Source organism: Rhineura floridana, chromosome 21 (assembly GCF_030035675.1).
Source record: "Rhineura floridana isolate rRhiFlo1 chromosome 21, rRhiFlo1.hap2, whole genome shotgun sequence".
In the NCBI taxonomy this organism is placed as follows: domain Eukaryota; kingdom Metazoa; phylum Chordata; class Lepidosauria; order Squamata; family Rhineuridae; genus Rhineura; species Rhineura floridana.
In genome coordinates, this window is record NC_084500.1 from 14,911,317 (window position 1) to 14,937,916 (window position 26,600).

General features: G+C 43.6%; 1 protein-coding gene across 8 annotated transcripts in view; it reads left to right on the forward strand.

The window, feature by feature from the left end:
- BCAS3 (BCAS3 microtubule associated cell migration factor) overlaps nucleotides 1–26,600 on the forward strand; it is a 602,771-nt gene that overhangs the window by 199,132 nt on the left and 377,039 nt on the right. For all 8 annotated transcript variants that reach the window (XM_061605390.1, XM_061605386.1, XM_061605382.1 and 5 more), the window contains exon 15: nucleotides 8,183–8,447. In XM_061605390.1, the coding sequence (XP_061461374.1) occupies nucleotides 8,183–8,447 (265 nt within the window). The remainder of the gene's footprint in view (nucleotides 1–8,182; nucleotides 8,448–26,600) is intronic.

Consider the following 26,600-nt stretch of genomic DNA (forward strand, 5'->3'; position numbering starts at 1 on the left):
ATGGGGCAGTATACAAGTATAATAAACAAACAAATAAATAAATAAATAAATACCCAAGAGCCCATCTCTTGAAAAGCTCTTCTTGATTTATCTTGCTCGCTGTGGCTGTACTCTGTGTGTTATGTGCCTTCAAGTTGATTACGACTTATGGTGACCTATGAATCAGCGACCTCCAAGAGCATCTGTCATTGACAACCCTGTTCAGATCTTGTAAGTTCAGGTCTGTGGCTTCCTTTAAGGAATCAATCCATCTCTTGTTTGGCCTTCCTCTTTTTCTACTCCCTTCTGTTTTCCCCAGCATTATTGTCTTTTCTAATGAATCATGTCTTCTCATTATGTGTCCAAAGTAAGATTACCTCAGTGTCACCATTTTAGCTTCTAGTGATAGTTCTGGTTTAATTTGTTCTAACACCCAATTGTTTGACTTTTTTTGCGGTTCATGGTATCCACAAAACTCTCCTCCAACACCACATTTCAAATGAGTTGATTCTTCTCTTATCCACTATTTTCACCATCCAGCTTTCACATCTGTACATAGAGATCGGGAATACCATGGTCTTTATGATCCTGACTTTAGTGTTCAGTGATACATCTTTGCATTTGAGGACCTTTTCTAGTTCTCTCATAGCTGCCCTCCCCAGTCCTAGCCTTCTTCTGATTTTTGACTGTTCTCTCCATTTTGGTTAATGACTGTGCCAAAGTATTGATAATCCTTGACAAGTTTAATGTCCTCATTGTCAAGTTTAAAGTTATGTAAATCTTCTGTTGTCATTACTTTAGTCTTCTTGACGTTCAACTGTAGTCCTGCTTTTGTACTTTCCTCTTTAACTTTCATCAGTATTCGTTTCAGATCATTATTAGTTTCTGCTAGCAGTATGGTATCGTCTGCATATCTTAAATTATTGATATTTCTCCCTCCAATTTTCACACCTCCTTCATCTTGATCCAAGCCCTCTTTCTGTATATGTTTTGTGTATAGATTAAACAAATAGGGTGATAAAATACACCCATCTCACACCCTGTCCGATGGGGAACCACTCGGTTTTTCCATATTCTGTCCTTACAGTAGCCTCTTGTCCAGGGTATAGATTACACATCAGAAAAATCAGATGCTGTGGCACCCCCATTTCTTTTAAAGCATTACATAGTTTTTTTGTGATCTATACAATCAAAGGCTTTCCTGTAATCTATAAAGCACAGGGTGATTTCCTTCTGTAATTCCTTGGTCCGTTCCATTATCCAACATATGTTTGCGATATGATCTCTGGTACCTCTTCCCTTTCTAAATCCAGCTTGGACATCTGGCATTTCTCGCTCCATATATGGTAAGAGCCTTTGTTGTAGAATCTTGAGTATTACTTTACTTGCATGGGATATCAAGGCGATAGTTTGATAATTACTGCATTCCCTGGGATCCCCTTTCTTTGGAATTGGGATGTATATTGAACGTGTCTAGTCTGTGGGCCATTGTTTTCTTTTCCATATTTGTTAACAATTTTTTGTCAAAATTTGGACAGATTCAGTCTCAGTAATTTGTAGCAACTCTATTGGTATGCCATCTATTCCTGGTGATCTGTTTGTTCCAAGTATTTTAAGAGTAGCATCCACCTCACATTCTAAAATTTCTGGTTCTTCACCATATGATTCCTCCGTGAATGTATCTGTCATCCTTGCATCTCTTTTTTATAATTCTTCAGTGTATTGCTTCCATTTTATTTTCTTTTATCTCTGTCAGTCTTTGTGTTCCCCTGTTGTTTATTCAATATCCCTACTCTTTGATTGAATTTCCCTTTGATTTCTCTAATCTTTTGGAATAGGACTCTTGTTCTACCTTTTTTATTATCATCTTCTATTTCTATACAATAATTATTGTAGTAATTCTGTCCCTGCATACTAGTCGCATTATTGCATTTAGGGTTCTAACCGTGTTTCTTTCTCCTTTTGCTTTTGCTTTCCTTCTATCTTTAACCATTTTAAGAGTTTCATCAGTTATCCATTGAGGTCTTTCTTTTTAATTAGAGGTCTTTTTGCATTCTTCCCTGATAATGTCTCTGACTTCACTCCATAGTTCTTCTGGTTCTCTATCAGCTAGGTTTAAAGCCTCAAATCTGTTCCTTGTTTGATCTTTAAATTCTTCTGGTGTGTTATTTAGATTGTATTTTGGCATTATGATTGCTTTGTTGTTCTTCTTTAGCTTTACTCTGATTTTCTATATTACCAGTTCATGATCTGTACCGCAGTCTGCTCCTGGTCTTGTTTTTGCAGAAAGTATGAAACTTCTCCATCTTCTGCTCCCAATTATATAATCGATTTGATTCCTATATTGCCCATTTGGTGATGTCCATGTGTACAATCATCTTTTTGGTTGCACAAAAACTGTGTTTGCAAGAAACAAATCATTGGCTTCACAGAATTCAATAAGTCTCTCTCCTGCTTCATTTCTGTCTCCTAAGCCCCATTTCCTCACAATTCCTAGTTCTTCTCTGTTCCCTTCTTTTACATTCCAGTCCCACAGGATTATCAGAGCATCCTGTTTTGGTGTGTAATCAATTTCTTCCAGTACTTCTAAAATCTGTCCATTTCCTCTTCTGTGTTTGTTACTGGAGTGTAGACTTGTATGATGGTTACATTGGTAGGCTTCCCGTTAAGTCTTATTGATACCACTTGCTCAGACCTTTTTTATAGCTTCTAATTGCTTTTGCTACATCACGTCTCTCTATTAGAGCAACCCTGTTTCTTTTTAATTTATCATTTCCTGCATAAAATATTGTGTGGTTGCCTGATTGAAAATGACCCATTCCCATCCATTTTAATTACTCACGCCAAGTATTGTAATAGTAATACTTTCCATTTCTTGCTTGACAATTTCTAACTTTCCCTAGTTCATGCTTCTCACATTCCATGTTCCTATTGTGTACGTCATACAACTCTGGACTCTCCTTTCGCATCTGTGCACATCAGCCTCCGGGCTTCCTTTCAGCTTTGACCCAGTTGCGTCAGTAGTCACAGCGCTACTCATACTTGTCCGTTGTTCTTCCCCAGTAGCTCAATGAGTTCCATCTGACCTGGGGGGGTCTCATCTTCCAGCACTATCTTGTGTTGCATTTTGAATAGTCTATTCATAGGGTTTTCATGGTAAAAGGTATTCAGAGGTGGTTACCATTGCCTTCCTCTGAGTCTGGATGCATCGTAGTCTGGTGTCTCAGCTTTGACCATTCCACCTTGGGTGACCCTGCTAGGAGTCTAGCCTCTTGGTCTAGACTCCTGACGGAATTGCTCTCAACTTCTTCGACACTCTCAAACCCCCTCACCACGTTAAGGTGTGCATCCTAGAGAGGGCTGGCTGTACTAGTAAACCTCAAAATACCCACCTCCCTTTTTGGTCTCATTATCTTCCAAGATACTGATTTGAAAATGTAGCCTTACATTTATATTTAGTTTGATTATCCTTTCTTGCATTTGTGCACAATCTTTAACTAGCCCCCTTTTATGAGCCCTGTATATGGCTTTTTGAAACTGGCTTTTGAAACTCAGATTGTATGTGAAACCGTGTACATGCATTTTTTTAAAAAATATAAAGTTCATGCTAATTAAAAAAAATCCCTTTTTATTTTGAAGACTTTAGATATATAGGTACTTACAGGCCAGCAAATCCTCGCTGCTTTTGTCTGGAATATTTTGAAGTGCATTTCTGGAATACTTTGTCAAGATTTGATGGCTGACCTGTTCCAACATTGAGTGCCGAAGTATTGTGAAAGCCAAGCTCGCCAAAAAGCTCTCCTGTGGTTGATTTAAGCCCTATGCCATTTAATAGTGTAATGAAAGCTAATCCCCCCCTCCACCTGTCCTGTGTGTTCCATTTGTTTCATCGGAACCCCATTCACTCACGATGGGTTTATCTCCAAATATTTTCATTCAGTTGTTGCTTTTTAGGACTTTCTTTCTGGGAACATCACTTGAGCCCAAGCTACTTGAAGTGGTTTTGTCTGCCTTTAAAAAAGAAAGAAGAGGAATGTTGATTTCTGTCTTGGCGTTGTGTAAAACAGACATGGGGGGGTAGAACTAAATCCTCCCCTGGCTTTAGCTTCAAGATCCACATAAGAGGTCATTATATAAGCAAGGGACTCTTGGCTTTGATGAGGAAGCTACTGGAGGAAGCCAAGCTAGTTCAACAATTCAAGGAGGGCCCCCTTATACTGAGCCAAGCCACTAGTGATTCTCTCCCATTACCATCAACTCTGATTGGCCTTGAGTTCTCAGCTTGATTCCTAGATTCAGTTATATGTGCTGTGGCAAAGCATTCCATGAAAGAAAAAAAGAACAGGCAGCAGCAGCAAGCAAAAATCTTACCCTCTAATAGCAAAATCATGTGATGAGAGATGACAGACATGGGGTCTAAACAGGGCCGCTGAAAAACAACAGGGAGAGTGACAGCAGTGTTTGGAAAGTTCATTTTTAAAAAGGAATTAGTTCCGTTCCAGTTCTAATTCCAGTTCACCCCCCTCCAGAAAGGAATTAATTCTGGTCCATTTCAATTTACAGTCCAGTTCACAATTCATTCATGTAGTCCTGAACATTCTTTTCCAGCCCTCAGAATTTTCCAAGCTGCTCTGCTGAAGTATAAAACATACTTAAGAAGCCTGAGAAACCATCAAAATACACACACAGGGTAATAGCTGTATAACTTTTATTCAGAGTAGACCCAATGTAATAAATGAACCGAAGTTAGTAATGTCTATTAACTTCATTGGGTCTACTCTGAGTAGGACTAGCATTGTGAATACCACCCAAGTGTGAACAGTTATTTTTTTTTCCCAAAATGATGATCTCTAAGCTTATACAGCAGCATCACTTTTCAGATAGGTAAAAATGGTTAAATGCAATTGCTGTAATATAAAAATTATTGAATTAAAATTAATATTGAATTAAAAATTGCCCAAAGTTCCATTGCCAAAGAAACTTAATTCATGTTCACCCAGAAATTGTAGGAACTACTTTTAGGTGTAATTCAGAGATGTTTGAATTAATTCAGTGAACTAGTTAATCTGAATTAGTTCATTCCAAGCACTGGATATCAGCATGTGCAAGGAAACACAACAGCCATGGAATGTTGTGTCAACTGGAAAAGAAAGGCAGAAAATTGGCGGGTGGGGTGGGGTAGTGGAATGCCCTGCTTTCATTCCTGGAAGAAGATCTCCTGCTAAGAGGGGAGGAAATACTGTAACATTTTGCTGCAGGTCCCAACTTGTAATTATTATAATTACTATTAGTAGAAGCATCCAATCCACCTGCAGGAGCCTGATTGGGAGGAGGCAATGCTAATCCAGGTAACCAATTGTGTGGCAGGCACCACACCTCTACAAGTAGGCATTTTTGTGTTTCACAGGAGTCTTTCATTATTCACATCATAATCCTGCATATGTGTACTGGGAGGTAAATCCCATCATGTGTAGTGGTGCTTATTTCCCAGGTCAGATTGTTTAGGATTGCAGCTCTAATTAATCCCGACTTTGCCCAAGAGTCAGCACTGAAGATGGGTTAAACGAACCCCACTCCTTGGAAAGCCTGTGCTCCCATTGCCAAGCGGTGACTCTACAATATGTTTCTCATTTAGACGCCATGCATTTAAAGTGTGCCTTGCAAGTTTTAGAAGAAATGTCTGCAATATTTTAAGAGAGAGAGAGAGAATTCATAATGTCTTTGGTGGTGTGGCATGGCTTCAGAGCCCATAGAATTGGCTCACTTAGTAGCTTGGCCAAATAATCTTGGGCTCACTTATCATAGAGGGGTGTCCCTGTTTGCCTCTGTCAGGGGCTGGAGGCTCTTTTCTCCTAAATAACCCTCTGCCGAAAAACCAAAAACTGTTGGCGGTGTTGTTAAAGTTGTCCTCATTGCCTGCTTCTTGGTTGGTTTTATCTACGCAAAAGGGCAATTTTACTCTAGGAAACTTAGGGCATGTCTACATTACCACATCCTTCAACATGTCACAGTTGTTTCACAGAACTCAGTTTGAGACCCCTTTCCTCTGGAAAGATGTTTGCTGTTTGAAATCTGAGTAGCTTTCTCTTGCACTGAGGAATGTGTTAAATTTTGTTAATATGCTAGATTGTCAAATGTTAAGATTATTTTCTTTTCTTTCTTCCTTTTTTGTCCTGACTGTCCTTAATGTCTCTTCCCTTTGATTCCCTTATGCATCTTAATCCTGTGAACCTTTTAATTTGAAGATTGTTATCGTTGTTTAACTAGCAAGCTTGCAAACTTGTGAGCTTTTGTGTTCCCAGATCCTAACAGCTGGGCCATGTATCAAGTGTGGGGGAGACAAAGGGGAAACCTCTGGCCATCAATGAATGGGGCAGGTTGATCATTACATCCACAGAAACCTCCCCCCCCCAAAAAGGGCTTCCCCACTTTCAAATCGCAGCAAAAAAAAAAAAAGGCAGAGGAACTGAAATTAGAATTTTGAACAAGCTTGGGACCGTCAGACTAGGACTACTTGTGGATGCTGAGAAAGGGTGCTCAGAACTTTTCCTGAGACTACTTGTTTGGGCTATGCAACTATCTAAAGACTTTTTAATTTGGACTCATGGAGTCTCTTTCCCAGTACAGTAGCTATAATCTGTTCAACTGGCCAAACTGTATGAGTGGCTTGCAAGACTATTGAAATGGGCAAGGATGTGGCTCAGTAGTGGAGCACATGCTTTGCATGAAGAAGGTTTCAGGTTCAGTCCCCAGGAAGGGCTGGGACAGACACCCTGCCCGAAACCCTGGAGAGCCTCGGCCAGTCAGTGGAGACAATGTTTAAAAATGGTAGAAAAGTCACCAGTAGTGTAAGCATGTGCACACTTCTGACCCCTTGCTTTTTTCTGCCTCAGTTCCAAATGTTCCTGATCAGGTTATGGTTTCACATGGTAAACGATGAGCCTTCATTTTAAAACCATTGGCTCTGGATCACCGGCAACTTTAACACTTCTAAAAGTTCAGAGTACCTCCTTAAACGCCCCCTCTTTAAATGTTTAAATGCAGGCCACATCCAGAACTTTGGCACGGATCTGTCATTTTTGCTGGTGATTATTTACCTCTCATTTTTCATGTTTCCTCAGGATGAAAAATGAGCAAGTAGCTAATATGTATTTTGCCTGCTGTAAAAACAACAATCCAGCACTCGGGGCCAAATTCAATTAAAAAATTATACCAGACTCCTGTAGTTTTTCCATTTTGTAGCAATTCAAACCCCCCCAACAATTTTGCTTTATTGAGCTGGGCCCTTGATTTAGCTGGAAAATATTTCAATCAATTCTCAAGGTATTGAGTTGCTTGGTGCAATATTAAATTCCTAGCAAAGCTCCTTGGTTTACGTTAACAGAAAAATCAAACTTTTGACCTCAAAATTTGAACCCTTACTCTTGACCTCTTTCTGAGCCCACTGCTCCTTATTCATAAATGATTTTCTTATAATTCAGAAAATTGTGCTTTTGCTGATCATCAGGAGGGCAGAGACCTGTGTACATGACACTGAAGTTCTCCTGTCCTTTAGCCCCTATGCATCTCCTCCGACACTGGAGACTTAGCAGGCATTTCCTATGTACTTTCAAGCATATTTTCCATTAACAGGGAGTCCAATGACATCCGGTGGGGTGCAGTTTAAAACCTCGAGCCTCCTTCTAAACCAGGGCTTTAGATTAGAGCTACAGAAATTCATGGAGAATAAATGGTATATTCTGTCTTCACTTGTGGAAAGCAGTATGCCTCTGAAAAATACAAGTTGCTGGGAATCACAGATGGGGAGGGTGCTGTTGCACTCAGGGGTCATTTGCGGGCTGTCCAGAGGCATGTAGTTGGCCACTGTGAGGACAGAGTGCTGGACTAATTGGCCCCTGGCTTGACCCAGCAGGGCTATTCTGATGTTCTTAGGGGTGGGGGATTTGTGGGCCTCAAGATATTGCTGGACTACATCAGAAATGGGGCAAACAGAAGGCTAGAAAAATAAGAAACCAAAATGGACAGATTCAAATATTGTAAGCTACCCTTAGCCTTTGTCACTGGCAGATTTCAAGTAGACAGCCAGAGTTATTCTCCATGCATTTGTCTGATCCTTTCAATTCTGGAACTGGGGACCGGATTTCTTAATGCTCATCTTAGCTCCTTAAATGTGTATCTTGATTTCTCCTATCCACCGCTCCAGGTGCAAGACATTTCCTTCAGCCACGACTGCCGCTGGGTGGTGGTCAGCACTCTTCGGGGTACATCCCATGTCTTCCCCATCAATCCATATGGAGGGCAACCCTGTGTCCGCACACACATGTCACCACGGGTCGTCAACCGCATGAGCCGCTTCCAGAAGAGCGCAGGGCTGGAGGAGATTGAGCAGGAGCTGACGACCAAGCAAGGAGGCCGCTGTAGTCCTGTCCCGGGGCTGTCGAGTAGCCCGTCTGGTTCCCCGCTTCATGGTAAGTATTGGCTTTTTCGGGGGGAAAATGTCTAGCAGAAAGAGAACCTAGTACCCTCCAGATGTTGATGGACTCCAACTTCAACTCCTGACCATTGACCATGCTAGCTGGGATGAGGGAGTAAGGAGGCAACAATTTCCTCCTCATCCTGGGTTCATCGCCAACAACACTGTTTCCGTTCTGCTACAGTTCGGCTTCCATTAAAACCTACACTGTTCATTTCGCCATCCTCTATGGCTCAAATTTACGTAATTAACCATGCAATTAATTATGTAATTAACTTCAATGTATTTCAGTCCAAGGCAAATGTCAAAAACAGTGCAGTAAATAATATAATTATTTATGTAACATTTGCCCCCCTCTAGGATGCACACCTTAACGTGGTGAGGGGATTTGAGAGTGTTGAAGAAGCTAAGAGCAATGCCGTCAGGAGTCTAGAGGCTAGACTCCTAGCAGGGGCACTCATGGCAGAATGGTCATTTGCGGATAAAAAACCAACAATAGCTAATACCGCTCATATTCGCTTGCATGATTTCCGTTCCTGAACTTTGGTCAAAGGTGCAGATTGTAAGAACTTCTGCTCCCTTTTCCATTTCTGATGGAATTTGCTGACATCTCTAGCTGGGGCTGCTAGGAATTGGGGTTCAAGATCTGGGGTTCAACAATGTCTGGAGTGCACCAGGTTCCCTACCCCATTCTACAGTAAAGATGAACAGAAAGTAGATCAGAAAATGTGGGTATTTTTAATACACACCAGTGCACATTAAAAATCATTCTAAAAGTTTTAGAGCCTGAACATCTCAGAGTTTATTTCACAGGCCTCCTAAGGACAGTGCTGTGGCCTGTATTTCAAGGCGTTTACCTGACAGTCATATTGTTCATTGGTCAAGGGTAAATGGAGAGCAACATCTGGACATCCTGAAGACAAATATTTATTGTTTCACAAGGAAATGTGAAAGCCAGCTCAAGATGAAAGATGAGCTCAAAGGAAAAGTTGGGTTTATTCTTTTGTCAGTTTTGTGTCTCTGTGTGCGTATGTTTTGTTTTTATTTTCACTGACCTCTTTTCACAATGGTGTGGTTGGAAAGCAGTTGTTCCAAGAGGAAAGCTCTGTCCACGTAGCCCTCGCCTGATACAGCTCCACACTCTAGGGCAGGAAACCAGTGGACCTCTAGATGTTGCTGGACTCCAACTCCCAGCAGCCAGTATGGCCAACAGTCAGGGATGATGGGAGTTGCAGTCTAACAGCATCTGGAGGCCACAGGTCCCCCCTCCTTTCTCTTAACCCCTACACCACACTGGCTCTCAGTTAAGGGATCAGTTCGCTTTTATGCCAGCCTTCCCCAGACTGTGGCCCTCTCGGTGTTGTTGGATTATAACTCCCATCTACCAGCATGGCCAAAGGACAGGGATGAAGGGAGCGGGAATCCCAACATCTGGAGAGCCTTAGATTCCCCATCACGGTTCTAGGGTAGCACCTTACTTGTATTCAGTTAGCCTATTTCTATGCTAAGGAAAGCTGAATTGTGCTGTCTATATAAAGACTGTGAAACGTCACATAATTTCTCATTTACATGATTTATTTTGGTGTTACTAATTGTGGGGAGGGTCAAGGAGCTATGCAGGACCCTGAAGCCCCATTCCTGTAGCCCTTTTACAAGGGTGGGCAGAAGAAAGATCAGGAGCTACAGGAAAATCTGTGAGTGATTTGCTGTAAATCTCCAGAGACTTCTGCTTGACAATAGCAACCACAACAGGGCTTTTGTTAACCTTCAAATTACGCTACTGAGATGAAGAAGGCATTGGGGGGGGTAAAAAGCAGGAGTGGGTTTTTATGTGGCAGTACTGTGAACTCAGTTCTGCTATTGCCAGCAAACTCCTGGGCTGAATGTATGCTCAGAGGCACCTTGTTCCTTAATTCTGTAATGCCTCCCCTCTCGAGCCACTGCTGTGCACCCAGTTCCGATTGATGTACCTCGGGTTTCACATATAAATAACACCAAAGCCTGAATGTGTGATGGATAGAAATCCTTATTCTGTCATTTATTCCCACCTCTTGTTTCCTCACTGTCCTCTCCACTGTGAGGAATTTTCAATTCTATGCTCATTGGGAGAGGCATCTGCCCTCTTTTTCTTATGTTTATACCCCACCTTTCCTCCATCATGGAACCCAAGGTGGCAAACTTGTGGGGTTCCTAGGAGGTCGCCCATCCAGGCACTGACCAGACTCGGACCTGCTTAGCTTCAGCAAGGTCATGGCCTCCTGCATCTCCAGACCTTTCCCTGGAACCTGCTTGCATGGACCTGATTCTGATATATGATGTATACTTGACATACTTTGTATGTAAAGTGTGTGGGGCTGTATCCAGTGTTAGCCATACTCAGAGTAGACCTATTTGAGATATAAATCTCCACTTTAGAAAGAGTTTGTTGAAAGAGGAAACCCTTCAACAGGCACCAAAAAGACAATACAGATATTGTCTGTCTGATATGTAAAATGAAGGATGTTCTAGTGATAAGAAATACCTTGCCAAGCCTAAAATCGTACCACCCCATCAATCTTGGTAGCCAATCATCTTGTGCTTCAGATTAGGGCTTGAATGTTGAGCCATTGGCCATGCTAAGGTAGCTATTTTTTTTTGACAGCTTCCTCATCTTGGCAAGCTAGGCCTGTGAGATCTATGCCACCCAGCTTCTCCCGAGATAAAACATTGCTTGCTTCTTGCATTAGAATGCAGCAGTCAAGTGTGACATGCTTGGAACAGACACCAGATTGCTGTAAACCATTATTATAACACATCCAATCATTTTTAACTACTGACATCATATAGAGAACAGGAAGGAACGATCAGCGTCTGCAGCTTTCATCCATTGGTGTCTGCTTTTTGTCAAGGGGGAAACTACAGTAAGTTGTCGCCTTTATAGGTTTTCCAAACACATTTGAAGCTTTTTCTTTGTAAACAGAAGGAGTGTTTGATACTCAAGAAGTATCTGAGAGGTTTCATTTGGTCTTGATTAGCAACATGGCCAGAAATTTCAGGAGTTGGCTGGAGGGTTTTTATGCTTCCCCCTAACCTGGTGAAAGCTGTGGAGGGATTTTAATTTTTTTTTTTAAGTGCCAAGTCAAAGCGAAGCACCTTGATTTTTGGAGAGTATCCCAGTTCAGCATAGTTAGGGGAAAATCCTGTTTCTTCAGAACTGTGAGTTCTCATTGCCTCTGCACAACTCCTGTCATGCCATTTAACGATGCAGATCCCTGTGGCGATGTCCTTCCTCCACTGCCAGAGGCTGTACGCCTCTGAAATGCCACTTGCTGAGAATCACAAGTGGGGAGAGTGCTGTTGTTGCACTCGGGTCCTGCTTTGCAAGCTTCCCATAGAGGCATCTGGTTGGTCACTGTGAGAGCAGGATGCTGGACTTTGGCCTGGCCCAGCAGTTAGGCTCTTCTCATACTACTGTTGTGAACTGCCCAGAGAGCTTCGGCTATGGGGCGGTATAGAAATTTAATAAATAAATAAATATTCATATAAATATGTATGCAGGCTGCTCTTTTCAGCAAGGGCCAAAGTAGATATGTCAGGAGCAGCCATATTAGGAGCCTTGGGAGCTGCCTTGTACCAAATCAGATTATTTGTCGAGCCCAGTATTGTCTGCTCGGGCTGGCAGCAGATCTCTAGGGTCCTCAGGCAGAGAAGGCTCTTTGCCATAACCTGTTCCCTCTTCCTTTTAACTGGAGATGTTGGACATTGGACCTGTGCCCTTCTGAATGCCAAGCAGGTGCTCTACCACTGTGCCTCCCATGGTTTGTTTTCGGTGGGTCAGTTTTTTGAAGAAACCAGCACTGAAAGATATGTCTGAATGAGGAGATCTAATGAGGACAGGGCTTCTGCATCTTTAATAGTTGTGCAGAAAAAGCCGTTTCAGCAGGTGTAGCTTGTTATTAAAGGTGCAAGAGCCCAATCCTCTTTTGCACCTTCTTGCCACCCCCCAGAACCAGTAAATTCTGCCTGATTTGCAACTCTGGTCAGAAGATGTATGTGGTTGATTGTATCCTCTGTGTCCTGATATATTATATTATATTATATTATATTATATTATATTATATTATATTATATTATATTATATTATATTATATTATATTATATTATATTATATTATATTATATTATTCTATTCTATTCTATTCTATTCTATTATATATATACTGTATGTAGAGAGAGAGAGAGAGAGAGAGGGAGAGATCCACAAACATTCACTAGGTGCACGTATATATGGCAGCTGGTTGAAGCAGAAGCCACAATGCCTATTTTAATCCAGCAGGATTTACCCAGGATTGTGCACAGCTCCTTCTACCTAATGATGAACAGGTAGCAAAGTCAGATTAACAATCAGATAGGGTGGGCCTGCTCATTAGAAGCTTGTCCACACCTCTTCATGGTATTGAGCGAGCAATACTGGGGGAAGTAGCCTAGCCTGAAACATGTATCTTCTTGCAGTGTGATGAGTTCCCCCCTATAACTGGTGCACAAGAAGCTGTCTTATTCCTAGTCATATCACTGGTCCCTCCAGCTCAGTATTTTCTGCACTGACAGGCTATGGTTCCCGAGGATTTCCAACAGGGGTCATTCCCAGCCCTACCTGGAGAGGCCAGAGACTGAATCTAGGACTTTCTGCTTGCAGAGCAGGTGCTCTTCCCTTAAGGTAGTCTGCTTGCAGAGCAGGTGCTCTTCCCTTAAGGTAGTCTGCTTGCAGAGCAGGTGCTCTTCCCTTAAGGTAGTCCTGCATTTCAGGACTATCTGCACGTGTGTGCTGTGATTCCTCAGACTTGCGGACTGTGTTGCACTAGCACACAGAGTCCAGTTCCCTAAGAAACTCAGCTTTCTTTTCCCTTTTTATGATTGAAAATGTTACAGATGAAAACCAGCCCACAAACACCACCCTGAACAATTTGGGATCATCAGCAACTAGAGATGAGCGATCTGTCAATTTTGGTTTCTCCCTGTTTCTTATTTTAAGGTCAGTTCTCCACATTTCCGCAACAGTTTGTGTTTAAAAAGAAAAAAAAAGTCCTCGTGAAAATTTGCCAGCTGTTTAGTGCAAATTTCGCCTAATATACACATTTTGCAAAACAATTTCTCCTAATATAATGCATGTTTGTATAAGGGGGAGGGCTGTAGCTCAGTGGTAGAGCATCTGTCTTGTAGGCAGACGGACCCATGTTCAATCCCCAGCGTCCCCAGGTAGGGCTGGGAGAGAGACTCCCTGTCTGAAAACCCTGAAGAGCTGCTGCCAATCAGCGTAGAAAGAGCTGTGCTAGATGGACCAGTGGTCTGGCTCTGCATAAGGCAGCTTCCTGTGTCCCTATTTCCACCAATATCTGCATTTTTATGCACACTTCACCCCAGTTTATTGTCCACATTCCTTGGCTGGAGAATGGGAGAAGTGAGAATTTTGAAGGATGGTTGCATTTCAATTTGCATATTGTTTCAGAAAATGCAAATTTGGCAAGTTAGCCTTTAAATGTGAACTGATTGCATTTCTCTCCCATTCCTGTCATCAACCTCAACTACCTCACTGCTTACTCTAGGTAACAGAGGCCCCAACAGTGATCTTTGGTGGACTCCATTTTGCATACCTCTCCATGAGAGAGCTGTCCTTTTACTCCTACTCTCTGCTTCCAGTTCCTTAATCAGTTACAGATCCATAATAGGACCTCTCCTCTTATCCTACGAGAGAGAGAAACTGGGTAGGATGGGGAAGATTCATTTAGCCATAATAGCGAAGCCTCTAAAATTCAAGGGATATGAGATACCAGGGCCAAGCCTTCATACTTGGATTGTGGCCTCTCTCAGATCTGGCTGCTTGTCTTTGGAAACAGGGTGCTGAACTGGATGGGCCCAGATGTTGATTTGATCCAGCAAGGGAGTTCCCATCTTCTCATTATTCATGATAATAAGGGATCAAACCTACTTATTCTGAGACTGCCTACCTCTGAATGCCAGCTCCTGGGGGACAAATAAAGGCCACTGTCTTCCTGCCCTTCTTGTGAGCTTCCCGGAGGCATCTGGCTGGCCATACTGGGAAGCAGGATGCTTGGGCTCGATGGGACTTTGGCTTGATCCAGCAGGCTTAATCAAGCTGCTGCAACTTTCCACGTAGCATTGGACCTCTGCCAGCATCTTGCCACTACCATCGCCCCTTCAGACCTGGGAACCTGAGGTTGTATCCAACTTACTCAGAGTAGACTCACTGAAATTAATGGGCCTAAGTTCATCATGCCCATTAGTTTCAATGGGTCTACTCTACGATTAACATTGGATAAGAGCAGCCTGCTGGACCAGGCCAGGCCCAGCATCCTGTTCTCACAGTAGCCAAGCAGATGCTCACAGGAAGCCCACAAACAGGACTTGAGCAGAACAATGCTGTCTCTGCTTGCGATTCCCAGCAACTGGTATCCGGAGGCATAGCAATAGCTATCATGACTAGTAGCCATTGATAGCCTTATCCTCCATGAATTTGTCCCACTGCCTCTTGTGGGAGCAAATTCTGTAGTTTAACTACATGCTGTGTGAAGAAATCCTTTCTTTTGTCTGTCCTGAATCTTCATTGGATGTCCACAAGCTTTTAATGTTATGCGAGAGGGAGAAAAAACTTTGCTCTTTCCACTTTCTCCATGCCATGCACTTCTTACACACTTCTTACTTTTCTTTTCTCTAAAAAGCCCAACATGCTGCAACCTTTCCTCACAGGGGAATTGTTCCATCCCCTCGCTCCCTAGGGAAGGGGCAGCCAACATGATTTCCTCCAGATGTTGTTGGACTACATCTCCCTGTGGAAGAGCTGCAGTTGGGCCCCGGGCCAGAGGTTCCCCACCCTTGCTCCAGGGTATGAAGAAACCTGCCCAACTCACATGGCTTTTTCTCCTTTCCTCTTTTATCTTTCAAGTGCATTAGGCAGTCTATTTATGGCTTATTCTGTGCCCAAATTGTTTACTTGTGCAATATAAACCTTTTTATCGGGGTGGGGAGACATCCTCGCAATGAATGAATCACTCTTGGCTCCCTCCAGGTCCGTCATCTTTTGAGCAGGAAGGCAGTGAAGGAAATGGTTAAATGAGCTTCTGATAAGGGAATCATTTCCTTTGCACCTGTTATAGCCAACATGGTTTCTCTGTTGGTTGTTTAGGTTGTTTTATCTGTCAAGCCGACTTTGCTGTATATTTCTGGCCATCCAGTAGAGTTGCCAGGCTTCTTTCACCAGTGATCTCAGCCCTGACTCGGGGTGTCCTTCTATGGGCTTCTGCTGTTTCTGGGAATGACACACTGCTGCCAGGTTGTGTGGTGGGGGGGGGGTAGACTGCCTGTATGTAAATTCCCAGCTTCAGCAGTGAGCTTTCGTTTTTCATTTTTTAAGTGGTGAGGTGACAGCAAACTGGCTTTATGAACGGGCACTTTCATGGGGTTTGATGGTTTGCTTTATTGGACTTTTAAGCCATACAACCTGTAGTCCTGAGAAAGGAAAGAATTGAGTGTTGTGGTTGCTATAATTTTAAGGCTGTTTCTCACAGATGAGGCTGCCAACTGCATCTCTGGATGTGTCCCTGCTTATGCAGGGAGGGGGCTCTAGCTTATGTTTCCACACAGAAGATCCCAGGTCCAGTCCCCAGAACCTTCAGACAGGGCTGAGAAAGAATCCCATCTCAAATCCTGGAGAGCCACTGCCAGACAGTAAAATGAACCATCTTGCATTTCTGTCCGCAATTCTCCATCGTCTTTGTGATGGGTTCATTCGGTCCACCACAGATGCAGCTAAATGATCAACCCACAGATAAGGTTTCCTGTTGCATCTCTACATGAGTCCCTGCTGTGGGCTTGCCTCCTTTCTCTAGTAGGTGATGGGCGTTTCCAATTTCTGAAGTGTGCTCCTATTAATTCGGAGGTGGGGGGGATCGCCTCAGCTGTCAGAAGCATAAGAACCAAATGACATGGTGCAACAACCAACTGGCTATTTTTTTATTATTTTTAAAAAACAATAAGTAGATGATAACAAATTACGGCAAACAAACATGCAGTACCGTCACTCAGTACCTCCGTTGTCCCGTGGCCCATTTTGGCAGTGGTTGCTGGTGCTCAAGGGGGACTGGTGGAGTGGAAGGCAGGGAGCCCATACAGTAAGTGGAGCCAGAGCCGATGGCAGGCAAGGGCAGCTCATTCTAGCTTTGTCCCTGTCCTCCTCCCGGCTGAGTTCTACAAGGAGCAACACAGACGGAGGAGGAGGAGCTGGCAAGCAGGGCCACCCCCTGGACTGGTCGAAAGTAAGAAGGCAGGCAGGCGGGTTTTATCTTGAGGGAAGACTAAGGTTGGTGGGAGCACTGCCCCACTTGCCCTAGTGGAGCAGCGTCTACTGCGTTTTGGGTGGCTCTGCTTCATTAACCCAGGGTTAATGTCTCTTTGGAAATTCCTCCAGATCTGAAGAGACGAAGCCAATGTATACGGGAGCCGTAAGCATTTGTGATGAGATGCAAAATGTTTGTTTCAAAGAGAATGTGAGGGAATGGGTTCTCGCCACTTCTATTTTGAAGGGCGGGGCAAACCACTGCGGGGACTTAGGAAACTAGGAATCTGCCTTTATACCAAGTCAGATGACTTGTCTTCTGGCCCAGTATTGTTTACGCTGACTGACAGCAGCTCTCCAGGATTTCAGGTGGGAGTCTCTCCCAGCTGCACCAGAAAGTGCCGGGGATCAAACCTGGGACCTTTTGCATACAAATCAGGTACTACTGAGCTACGGGCCTGTCGCCATATGGAATGCATTTTCTTGAAAATAAAAGTGCCCAATTTCAGTGCAATTTTGGTTTTCATCATTAACATGTTGTTTAACCCTTAAAAAAAAACCCAGTAAGCTTGAGCATCTTGCAGGGTTGCAGAGTAACATACGTTGCAAAGCAAAGTTTCCCTTTACGGAGAAAACAACCAGCATCTTCATCTACAACCACTTACGTCGTGTGTGTGTGTGAGTTGCATTGCAAGGGAGAAAATGAGGACAGAATCCAGAGGTTTGATAAATATACACATCTCAGAATGCCTGCAATGTGTCCCTGTCACTTTGCCCGATTTCCTATCCTTTCCTAGCAGGGTTCTTATGGGAAAGCAGGCTTGAAAGACGTGACAGCTCCTGTCCTCTTCCTGAGAAACAGATTGGCTTCCTTTAAGTAACACTCACTTAAGAAACCACCTTTTAGAGCGCAACGGACCTAAAATAGTCCTCACGAAAATGAGCTGGAGCATAACAAGCACTGGAGGGCAGTTCCCATCCAAATTACATTTAATATCCAAGCCTGTAAACAAGAGAGCTTGTCGGTTGAGCTGTCTGTGTGCCTCTGTCTCCAGTCTTTCTTTTTCTTTTCTTGTTTTGCTTTCCTTTTTCATTTTGTCTCCTGCAGTGTTAACTGGTGGTTCTAGATGTAGATCTTAAAACGTTCAAAGAGATTTCACCTTGTCTGATAGCGACCACAGCCCAGCTTTGATCACAGCTGCTTTAAGAGTGCTTTTTATTTTATTTATTTAACCTATCAGAGCCATACCCTCTAGGCTGGATGATGTAGAAGGGGTTACCAGAGGCTTCCCACCCTGAGTGGGGTGATTTGTGAATCGACTGAGTCCTGCTTGGGCAATACAGGGAGCTCAATGCAGGAGTCATTATACCCTCCGTCCCCATTTCCCTCCATGGCTATATTACAAATTCATGTTGGAAGCTTCAACTAACCACAATGACTATGTTCTACCTCCACTGTTGGAGGCAGTATGCTTCTGAATACCAGTTACTGGAAACCACAGGAGGGGAGAGCGCTCTTGCACTCAGGTCCTGCTTGTGGGCTTCCCATAGGCATCTGGTTGGCCACTGTGAGAACAGGATGCTGGACTGGACAGTCCACTGGCCTAATCCAGCAGGACTTTTCTTATGAGGTTATATGGGGGGGAGGGGATCAAGCTGCAGCCCAAGCAACCCAACCAAAGCCTAACTGAATGATGATGGGAGTTACAATTTGTTGTAATATACATAGTTAGGGATGGGTGAATCTATCCATTTTGGTTTCTCCCTGTTTTATTTATTTATTTATTTATTTAATTTGTGTCCCGCCCTTCCTCCCAGCAGGAGCCCAGGGCAGCAAACAAAGCACCAAAAAAACTTTAAAACTTCATAAAAACAGATCTTAAAATACATTAAGACAAAACAGCATTAAAAACAATTAAAAAGGGCTAAAAACATTATTAAAAAACATATAAACAATTCCGACACAGACACAGACTGGGATAGGTCCCAACTTAAAAGGCTTGTTGAAAGAGGAAAGTCTTCAAAAGGCGCTGAAAAGATAGCAGAGATGCTCAATTTAATTTAAATTCCCCACATTTCATCAGACTTTTAGCACGAATTTCTCATAATAATCATATTTTTGTACGTAATTCTGCCTAAAATAAATGTTTTTGCAAGCAGTTTCCCCTAACATACTACATTTTATGTGTTATATTCAGTGTGTTATATTGTAATTTGTTTTCACTGTTCTTGATACTGAATTTTAAGTTATTATAACCCATAAATAAACTTAACTTAACACTAATAATTGCATTTTTCTGCACACTTTACCTTCGTATATGCGATTTGGACACATTACTTGGCTGGAGAACTACATTATAAAATTAGGGGAAATGTGAATTTTGAAGGACATCTGCATTTTGGTTCACAAATTGTTTTGAGAAGTACGAGTACAGGTATGTTTGCTTTTATATGCAGACATCTGTGTACACTGGATTATATAAGCCAAGCTTAGATAAGTGTGTGAAGGGCCATAGTTCAGTGGCAGATCATCTGCCTTGCATGCAGAAGATCCCAGGTTCAACCTCAGTGGCATCTCTGGGTAGGTCCAGGAGAAACTTCCTGCCTGAAGCCCTGGAGAGCCGCTGCCAGTCAGTGTAGACAATACTGAGCTAGGTGGACTAATGGTCTGACTCAGTATAAGGCAGCTTCCTATGTTCATATGTGTGCCAGCAATGCTTTTGTGGCCTAAAATCAACAGCGGAGAATATAACCAAGGTGTGGTGAGTGGGAGAGACGAGGGTAACAAACTGAAGAGCCCCATACCTCAGTGACGGAGGACCCGCTTGCTTTGCTTGCCAGAGGTCCCATGTTCAGGTAGCAAGTGTTGGGAAAGACCTCTTTCTCTGCCTGAGAACCTGGGGTCATATGGGTCAAGAGTTTGAGCTGATATAAGATGGGGAGAGACCGTAACTCAGTGGCAGAGCCCACCCTTTGGAAATCGTACCCTGAAGTCACCATGATAAACACTGAGGACAGATTAGTTATTTCAGATTAGTTCATCCGTGCATACAACGTGTTGAATCAGGGACAAGGACCCTCAAGCCTGGGGGTCAAATGTGGCCCACCAGGCCTCTCTACCTGGCCCTTGGGACTCCCCTGGGACCACAGATTCTCCCGCGTCATACTCCTCACCAGCCTTGCTTCTCATCCTCTGTGGGCATTTTTGCCTGAGTGGAAATGTGTCCTTGAACTCTGACAATGCCTCTTGCTTGCCTGGATGGCTGACAGAGAGGGCTGTGTGAGTGAGTGCAGATACTACCCCACTGTATACAGGTAAACTTTACATCTGTTGCTCTGCCCACTTTTGTGCCTGGCCTCATCCACTACTGTATGTGAATGCCAGGATCATACCCAAGAGAGAGCTTGTTAAACCTTGAATATCCCATTGCCTGGAGAGAGGGATTGAGGGGAGGTAACCCAAAGGAGGTGGGTGGTTCTGCAACACTATTTACTGAAATTTATTTTATTACCTTTAAATCTTGCCCTTCTTCCATCATGGAACTCAAGGGACATATATGTGGTTCTCCAGTAATCACTCATCCAAGCACTGACCCGACCCAGATCGGCTTAGCTTCAGCAAAGTGGTAGCCTCATGTACCTTCAGACCTTTCCCTCTGTCCTTCTCACTATGGACCTTTCTTGCCTTAAATGTGAGGCACCCAATCTTCCTTCCAATGTGAAAAGAGGCAAAGTTCCACGTTTAAACAGATGGAGCTGGCACCATTTCATGTAGTTGGGCCTTCAGTGTATGTGAAGCAACAACACAACCTTAGTTTTGAGCATTAAGATTAGGATGATTAAGTGAATGTCCTCTAGAGGGTGGTGTTTTCTCAGCTTTCGCTGTGGGCGCCTTAGAGAACCCTTTTTCCTCTCTGTGCACTGTATGTTGTGTGTGAGGCCGATGGCCGATTTATGATGTATGAGGTAGCAATATTGTTTTATCTTGCCTTTTTGCGATATGGGAAGGCCGTCACAGCCGCTTGTTGACTTCTTGTTTGAAATGTTCTCGGAGCTGTTGTTTATACATTTCCCTCGGAAAGAATTTGCCTCGGCTATCTCTCCTTTTCAAATTCCAAATGACATTTGGCGGGAGAGGTGGGGGTGGGGAGAGTAAAAAGAATTGCTTGGAATTGTCCACCAAAATTCCAAATTGGCAGTGTGTGTATGTGTGAGATCTTTTCACTAAGAGCTCATCCACATATTATGCAGGAAGAGTCAGTAGAATTATGGACTCCACCATTTCAAAGTGCAGAAGCTGTGTGTGTCATATTTTGTTAATGCACCTTCATATTAAAAAAAATCACTGCATTTCACAGTGAGGGAAAGAGAGAGCGGTTTAGCATACACACAATCCCACCATTGGAAGAACATCAGAAGAGCCCTGCTGAATCAGGCCAAAGGTCCATCTAGTCCAGCATGCTCTTCTCACAGTGGCCAACCAGATGCCCATGGGAATCTCACTACTAATTTAGTAAACACGGGGAGCTTCCCCTCCCGCTTGTAGGAGAGCATCCGTAAAACACAACCTAGAATTCTACCACCCCATTCTCCTTCACAGTCTAGGCTCTTCACTGATGGGGCTCATGTGTTGCAGCAATTAGAATACATTCTATATCCTGAGTGAAACTTCCACACATAGGTTTACCTTGCTTAATAGTTTCTGGTTCCGAGACCCATATCTTCCAAGAATTTGCCATTTATTTATTAAAACCTCCCAACCCAGTTTGGCATGCTTTGCAGAGAGTGGGAGAAAAGTCTCCGGAAATTATGTCGGTGAGGATGGAGTGCCTAGGAATGGTAGCTTTGTGTGTGGGCCAAATAAGATGTGACAATAACGGCGATGACCCAATTTGGCAAATTCATATAAGGAGGGAGGGAGACTGTTTAAAACTCAAGGTGGGCTGGTAATGTGTGTGTGTGTGTGCGTGCATGCGCTGAACTCTTCTCCTCCCCACCACCAGACCTGCTTCTCAGCTGTGTTTGTGCTTCGGATCCTGGAGCCCACCAGGAGAACAAGATCTAGAATGAAGGGCATCCAAAATGACTGAGGGGATGGAGCAACTTGCCTCTGAGGAAGGATTACAACCTTTAGGGCTTTTTAGTTTAGAGAAAAGATAAGTGAGAGGAGAAGATTATAGAGGTTACAAGATGGTGTGTGGTTTGGAGGAAGTGGATGGAGTTATCACTGGGGGAGGCCTCATCAGAGGATGACAAGGAGGCTCCGGCCTTAGACCCAGCCCTGGTTCAGGCTCCATCTGGAGGTGAGGAGGCAGGGTCCTGCAATGAGGCAGAGGAAGGGCCATCTACGCCCAGGGTGAATTTGACCTCTGACATCGAGGCTGAACAGATCCTAAGCCCAAAAGAGAGGTGTCGCCTCCAACGCTTGTTGGAAACCCAGCCCATCAGGAGAAGTACCCGACTATAGATGAGGTCTCCTTGGAAGTAAAGGTCTGACTGAAGATGGTTGATGGGAGTCAGCTGAGCTTGGGGGTGTGGTTCCAGCAGCTCCAGCTCAAAAACAAATCCCAGTGCTTGGCTGGAAGAGCTACTGGAACAATGTCTATGTACCAGTATTGTTGGCTGATCTCCTGCTGACTCCGAGCCTGACCCTGGACCACCCTGGACCTGCCTCTGGACGTGCCCTTGCACTTACCGTCCTTTGTCCATGGACTGCTGTGACCCTACCTCTTGCCGTGACCCTTTGTTGTGGACTCTGCTTGTTTGGACCCTGCCTTTGGACTGGCCCTGGATAACTGCTTTGGGTTATTGCCCACATTGATGTTGTTGGTGGCAAGTCTCTTGCTTACTCTGGAGCCCAGTGAGCACAGGACAGCCATACAGTAGTTTACCTTCTTGGGTTCTGTTCAGTTAAGTCCTGTTCAGGGTTGACCCACTGAAATGTATGAACCCAAGTTAGTCATTTCCATTAACTTCAGTGGGTCTCCTCTGAGTAAGATTTAGTTGAATACAGCCCATAATTTATAAATAAGGAAGGGGATAATAGTTGGCTTGAACCTTAAGAAATGCAACGTAAGAGGGGATTCAAAGTGATAACATATTAAAATGAGTCCATCTCAGGATGCAAGGATGGCTTTTTCTTTAGTGCTGAAAGATGCTGATGGCCGGTAAGGGTTTGCCTGTGTGTTGATTTTTTAAAATCTGTTTCTTTGTGGGCTCTTGAAATGGGTCCCTTTTCCCATCCGAAGGAAATGCATCTTTGACACTTCTCATGACCTTACTCAAGATTTTTCTGACATGGAGCCAGAAAAATATCATTAGCTGTAAGAGCCGAAGCTGCTGAGAGAAAAATGGAAAGAGGTGGCCTTAGGCACCTTGGCACCCAGGGTGAAATATTAAAATAGATCTCTCTCTTCACCAGGCTGGGTCCAGCAGTAGTTTCTGCGCATAGTCTCTGCGCCTCCTGGCTTCACCCCTCACAGATTCCTGTGCTGTTGGTGTGATCTGCAGTGGGGGACATAAGAACATAAGAATATAAGAAGAGCCTGCTGGATCAGGCCAGTGGCCCATCTAGTCCAGCATCCTGTTCTCACAGTGGCCAACCAGGTGCCTGGGGGAAGCCCGCAAGCAGGACCCGAGTGCAAGAACACTCTCCCCTCCTGAGGCTTCCAGCAACTGGTTTTCAGAAGCATGCTGCCTTTGACTAGGGTGGCAGAGCACAGCCATCACAGCTAGTAGCCATTGATAGCCCTGTCCTCCATGAATTTGTCTAATCTTCTTTTAAAGCCATCCAAGCTGGTGGCCATTACTGCATCTTGTGGGAGCAAATTCCATAGCTTAACTATGCGCTGAGTAAAGAAGTACTTCCTTTTGTCTGTCCTGAATCTTCCAACATTCAGCTTCTTTGAATGTCCACGAGTTCTAGTATTATGAGAGAGGGAGAAGAACTTTTCTCTATCCACTTTCTCAATGCCATGCATAATTTTATACACTTCTATCATGTCTCCTCTGACCCGCCTTTTCTCTAAACTAAAAAGCCCCAAATGCTGCAACCTTTCCTCGTAAGGGAGTCGCTCCATCCCCTTGATCATTCTGGTTGCCCTCTTCTGAACCTTTTCCAACTCTATCATATCCTTTTTGAGATGAGGCGACCAGAACTGTACACAGTATTCCAAATGCGGCCGCACCATAGATTTATACAACGGCATTATGATATCGGCTGTTTTATTTTCAATACCTTTCCTAATTATCGCTAGCATGGAATTTGCCTTTTTCACAGCTGCCGCACACTGGGTCGACATTTTCATCGTGCTGTCCACTACAACCCCGAGGTCTCTCTCCTGGTCGGTCACCGCCAGTTCAGACCCCATGAGCGTATATGTGAAATTAAGATTTTTTGCTCCAATATGCATAATTTTACACTTGTTTATATTGAATTGCATTTGCCATTTTTCCGCCCATTCACTCAGTTTGGAGAGGTCTTTTTGGAGCTCTTCGCAATCCCTTTTTGTTTTAACAACCCTGAACAATTTAGTGTCATCAGCAAACTTGGCCACTTCACTGCTCACTCCTAATTCTAGGTCATTAATGAACAAGTTGAAAAGTACAGGTCCCAATACCGATCCTTGAGGGACTCCACTTTCTACAGCCCTCCATTGGGAGAACTGTCCGTTTATTCCTACTCTCTGCTTTCTGCTTCTTAACCAATTCCTTATCCACAAGAGGACCTCTCCTCTTATTCCATGACTTCTAAGGGACGCTAAGGGAAAGGCAGCCATTCTTCAGGTTGCACAGATTGAGGTGGTAGGCCAGTCTTTGCCAACCCTGGTGCCCTCCAGATGTTTGGGGCTACAACTCCCATCAGCCCCAGCCAGCCACGCTGATAGGACCTGTAATCCAAGACATCTGGAGGGCACCAGGCTAGTGATGGTTGTGGTAGACCAAGAATAGACCACACCACTTCATAGCGCAGGTGCGGCAGGCTGGCAGTGGTTTATGTTTATCGCTCCTCCATTTTTTGATGTTTTTAAAATGCTTTCATTTTATTTTTAATTGTGTTGTTTTTTCACCGATGTGTTTGCCTCCCTCGGCTCCTTTGGAAGGAAGAGCAGGTTAGAAATGTAATTAATAAAAAATATAATTAAAAACTCACATGCCCGCACACCACACTATGTGTGAGAACCAGTATAGTGTAGTGTTTAGGGCAGACTTCACCAGTCTGGTGCCCTCCAGATGTTTTGGACTACAACTCCCATCAGTCCCAAGCCTGGGCTGATGGGAGTTGTAGTCCAAAACATCTAGAGGGCATGAGGTTGGTGAAGTCTGCTTTAGCGTGGTGAAACAAGACTGGGAAGGCCCATGTTCAAATCCCCTCCCAGACGTGAATCTCACAGAGGAACACCTTCCCCAATCTGGTGCCTTTCAGATGTTGTGGGACTCCCAGTTCCCCTCATCCCTGATCCTTGGAGATTCTGGCTGATGAGAGTTGTAGTCCAACAACATCTGGAGGGCACCACATTGGCTATCCCTGGCTTATCTACTCCAGCATCCTATTTCCCACAGTGGACAACCAGTTGCCCATGGGAAGCCTGCAAGGAGGACATGAACACCACGGCACTCTACCCACCTGTGTGCACTTGCAAGGAACGTTGAATGTGTCTAGGTCAGGGATAGCCAATATGGCGCTCCCCAGATGACCCATGGCCATGCTGGATGTTGGGCTGATGGGAGCTGGAGTCCAGCAATATCTGGAGGGCACCAGGTTGGGAAAAGCTGGTAACCCACCTCACAAGGTTGTTGTGAGGATGTCATGGCGGGGCAGGAAGAGAAGAGAAACCATGTGCCACCACCCCGATCTTCTTAGATAAAGCTTATAATATAAATACATAAGTAAACATAAATAATTGTAGAAAACTTGCATTTCAGGAGAAGAGGTTTAAAGCAATTGTATTGCCAACATGCTGGTTTATTTTTAAAGGCACTTGTGTGTTTTTCAGCTCTAAAAAGGGCCTGTGCGCTGCTCACATAAAACCCCCATAATCCCTCCCTCCAAAATAATACAGTAAAATTGAGAAGAGGATGAGCACCATAATCAGCCAGGAGAGAGAGCACAAACATTTTACAGATTAAAAGCCATGTCATATTTATTTATTTGTTGGGGAGGGAAGTCTTACTGTTTTTGAAGTTGCTGTTTCCCATACATTCAATTCAGCACAGAAGTCCCTCACTCTCCTAGCCAGCAACCAATTTTTACCGGGGGCTGTATTTGGAATTATTATTATTATTATTATTATTATTATTATTATTATTATTATTATTATTATTATCCATTTATAGACCGCTTACTATCTAAAAGATCTCAAAGCGGTTTACAATGGAATATACAAGGTACAATAAAAACATATCAAATTAATTTACAAAGCAAAATACATAAACAATATCCATATACATAAACACAGAATAAAAGTCATATTGAGCAAGGCCTGGCGACATTTATTTTCTGATTCATTCTTATTGAGCCATTTATGTCCTGCCGTTCAAAGAAGAAGAAAAAGCTTTTCCAGGGTGAATCAGACAAACAATAAGACACAAATGCATATCCACACACGCACACACTGTAGTGTGCAATAATAAAAACAATAAAATTAAAAGCAGAAGAAAAAGAAAAAGCCAAGAACACTTAAAAGGGACAAAAAGCGTGCTGGTTAAAAAGTCCTGCAGAAATAATAATAATAATAAACGCATAAGAACCTAAGAGTAGCTCTACTGGATCAGGCCAAAGGGATCCCATTTAGTCTAGCATTCTGTTTCCAGGTGTCCC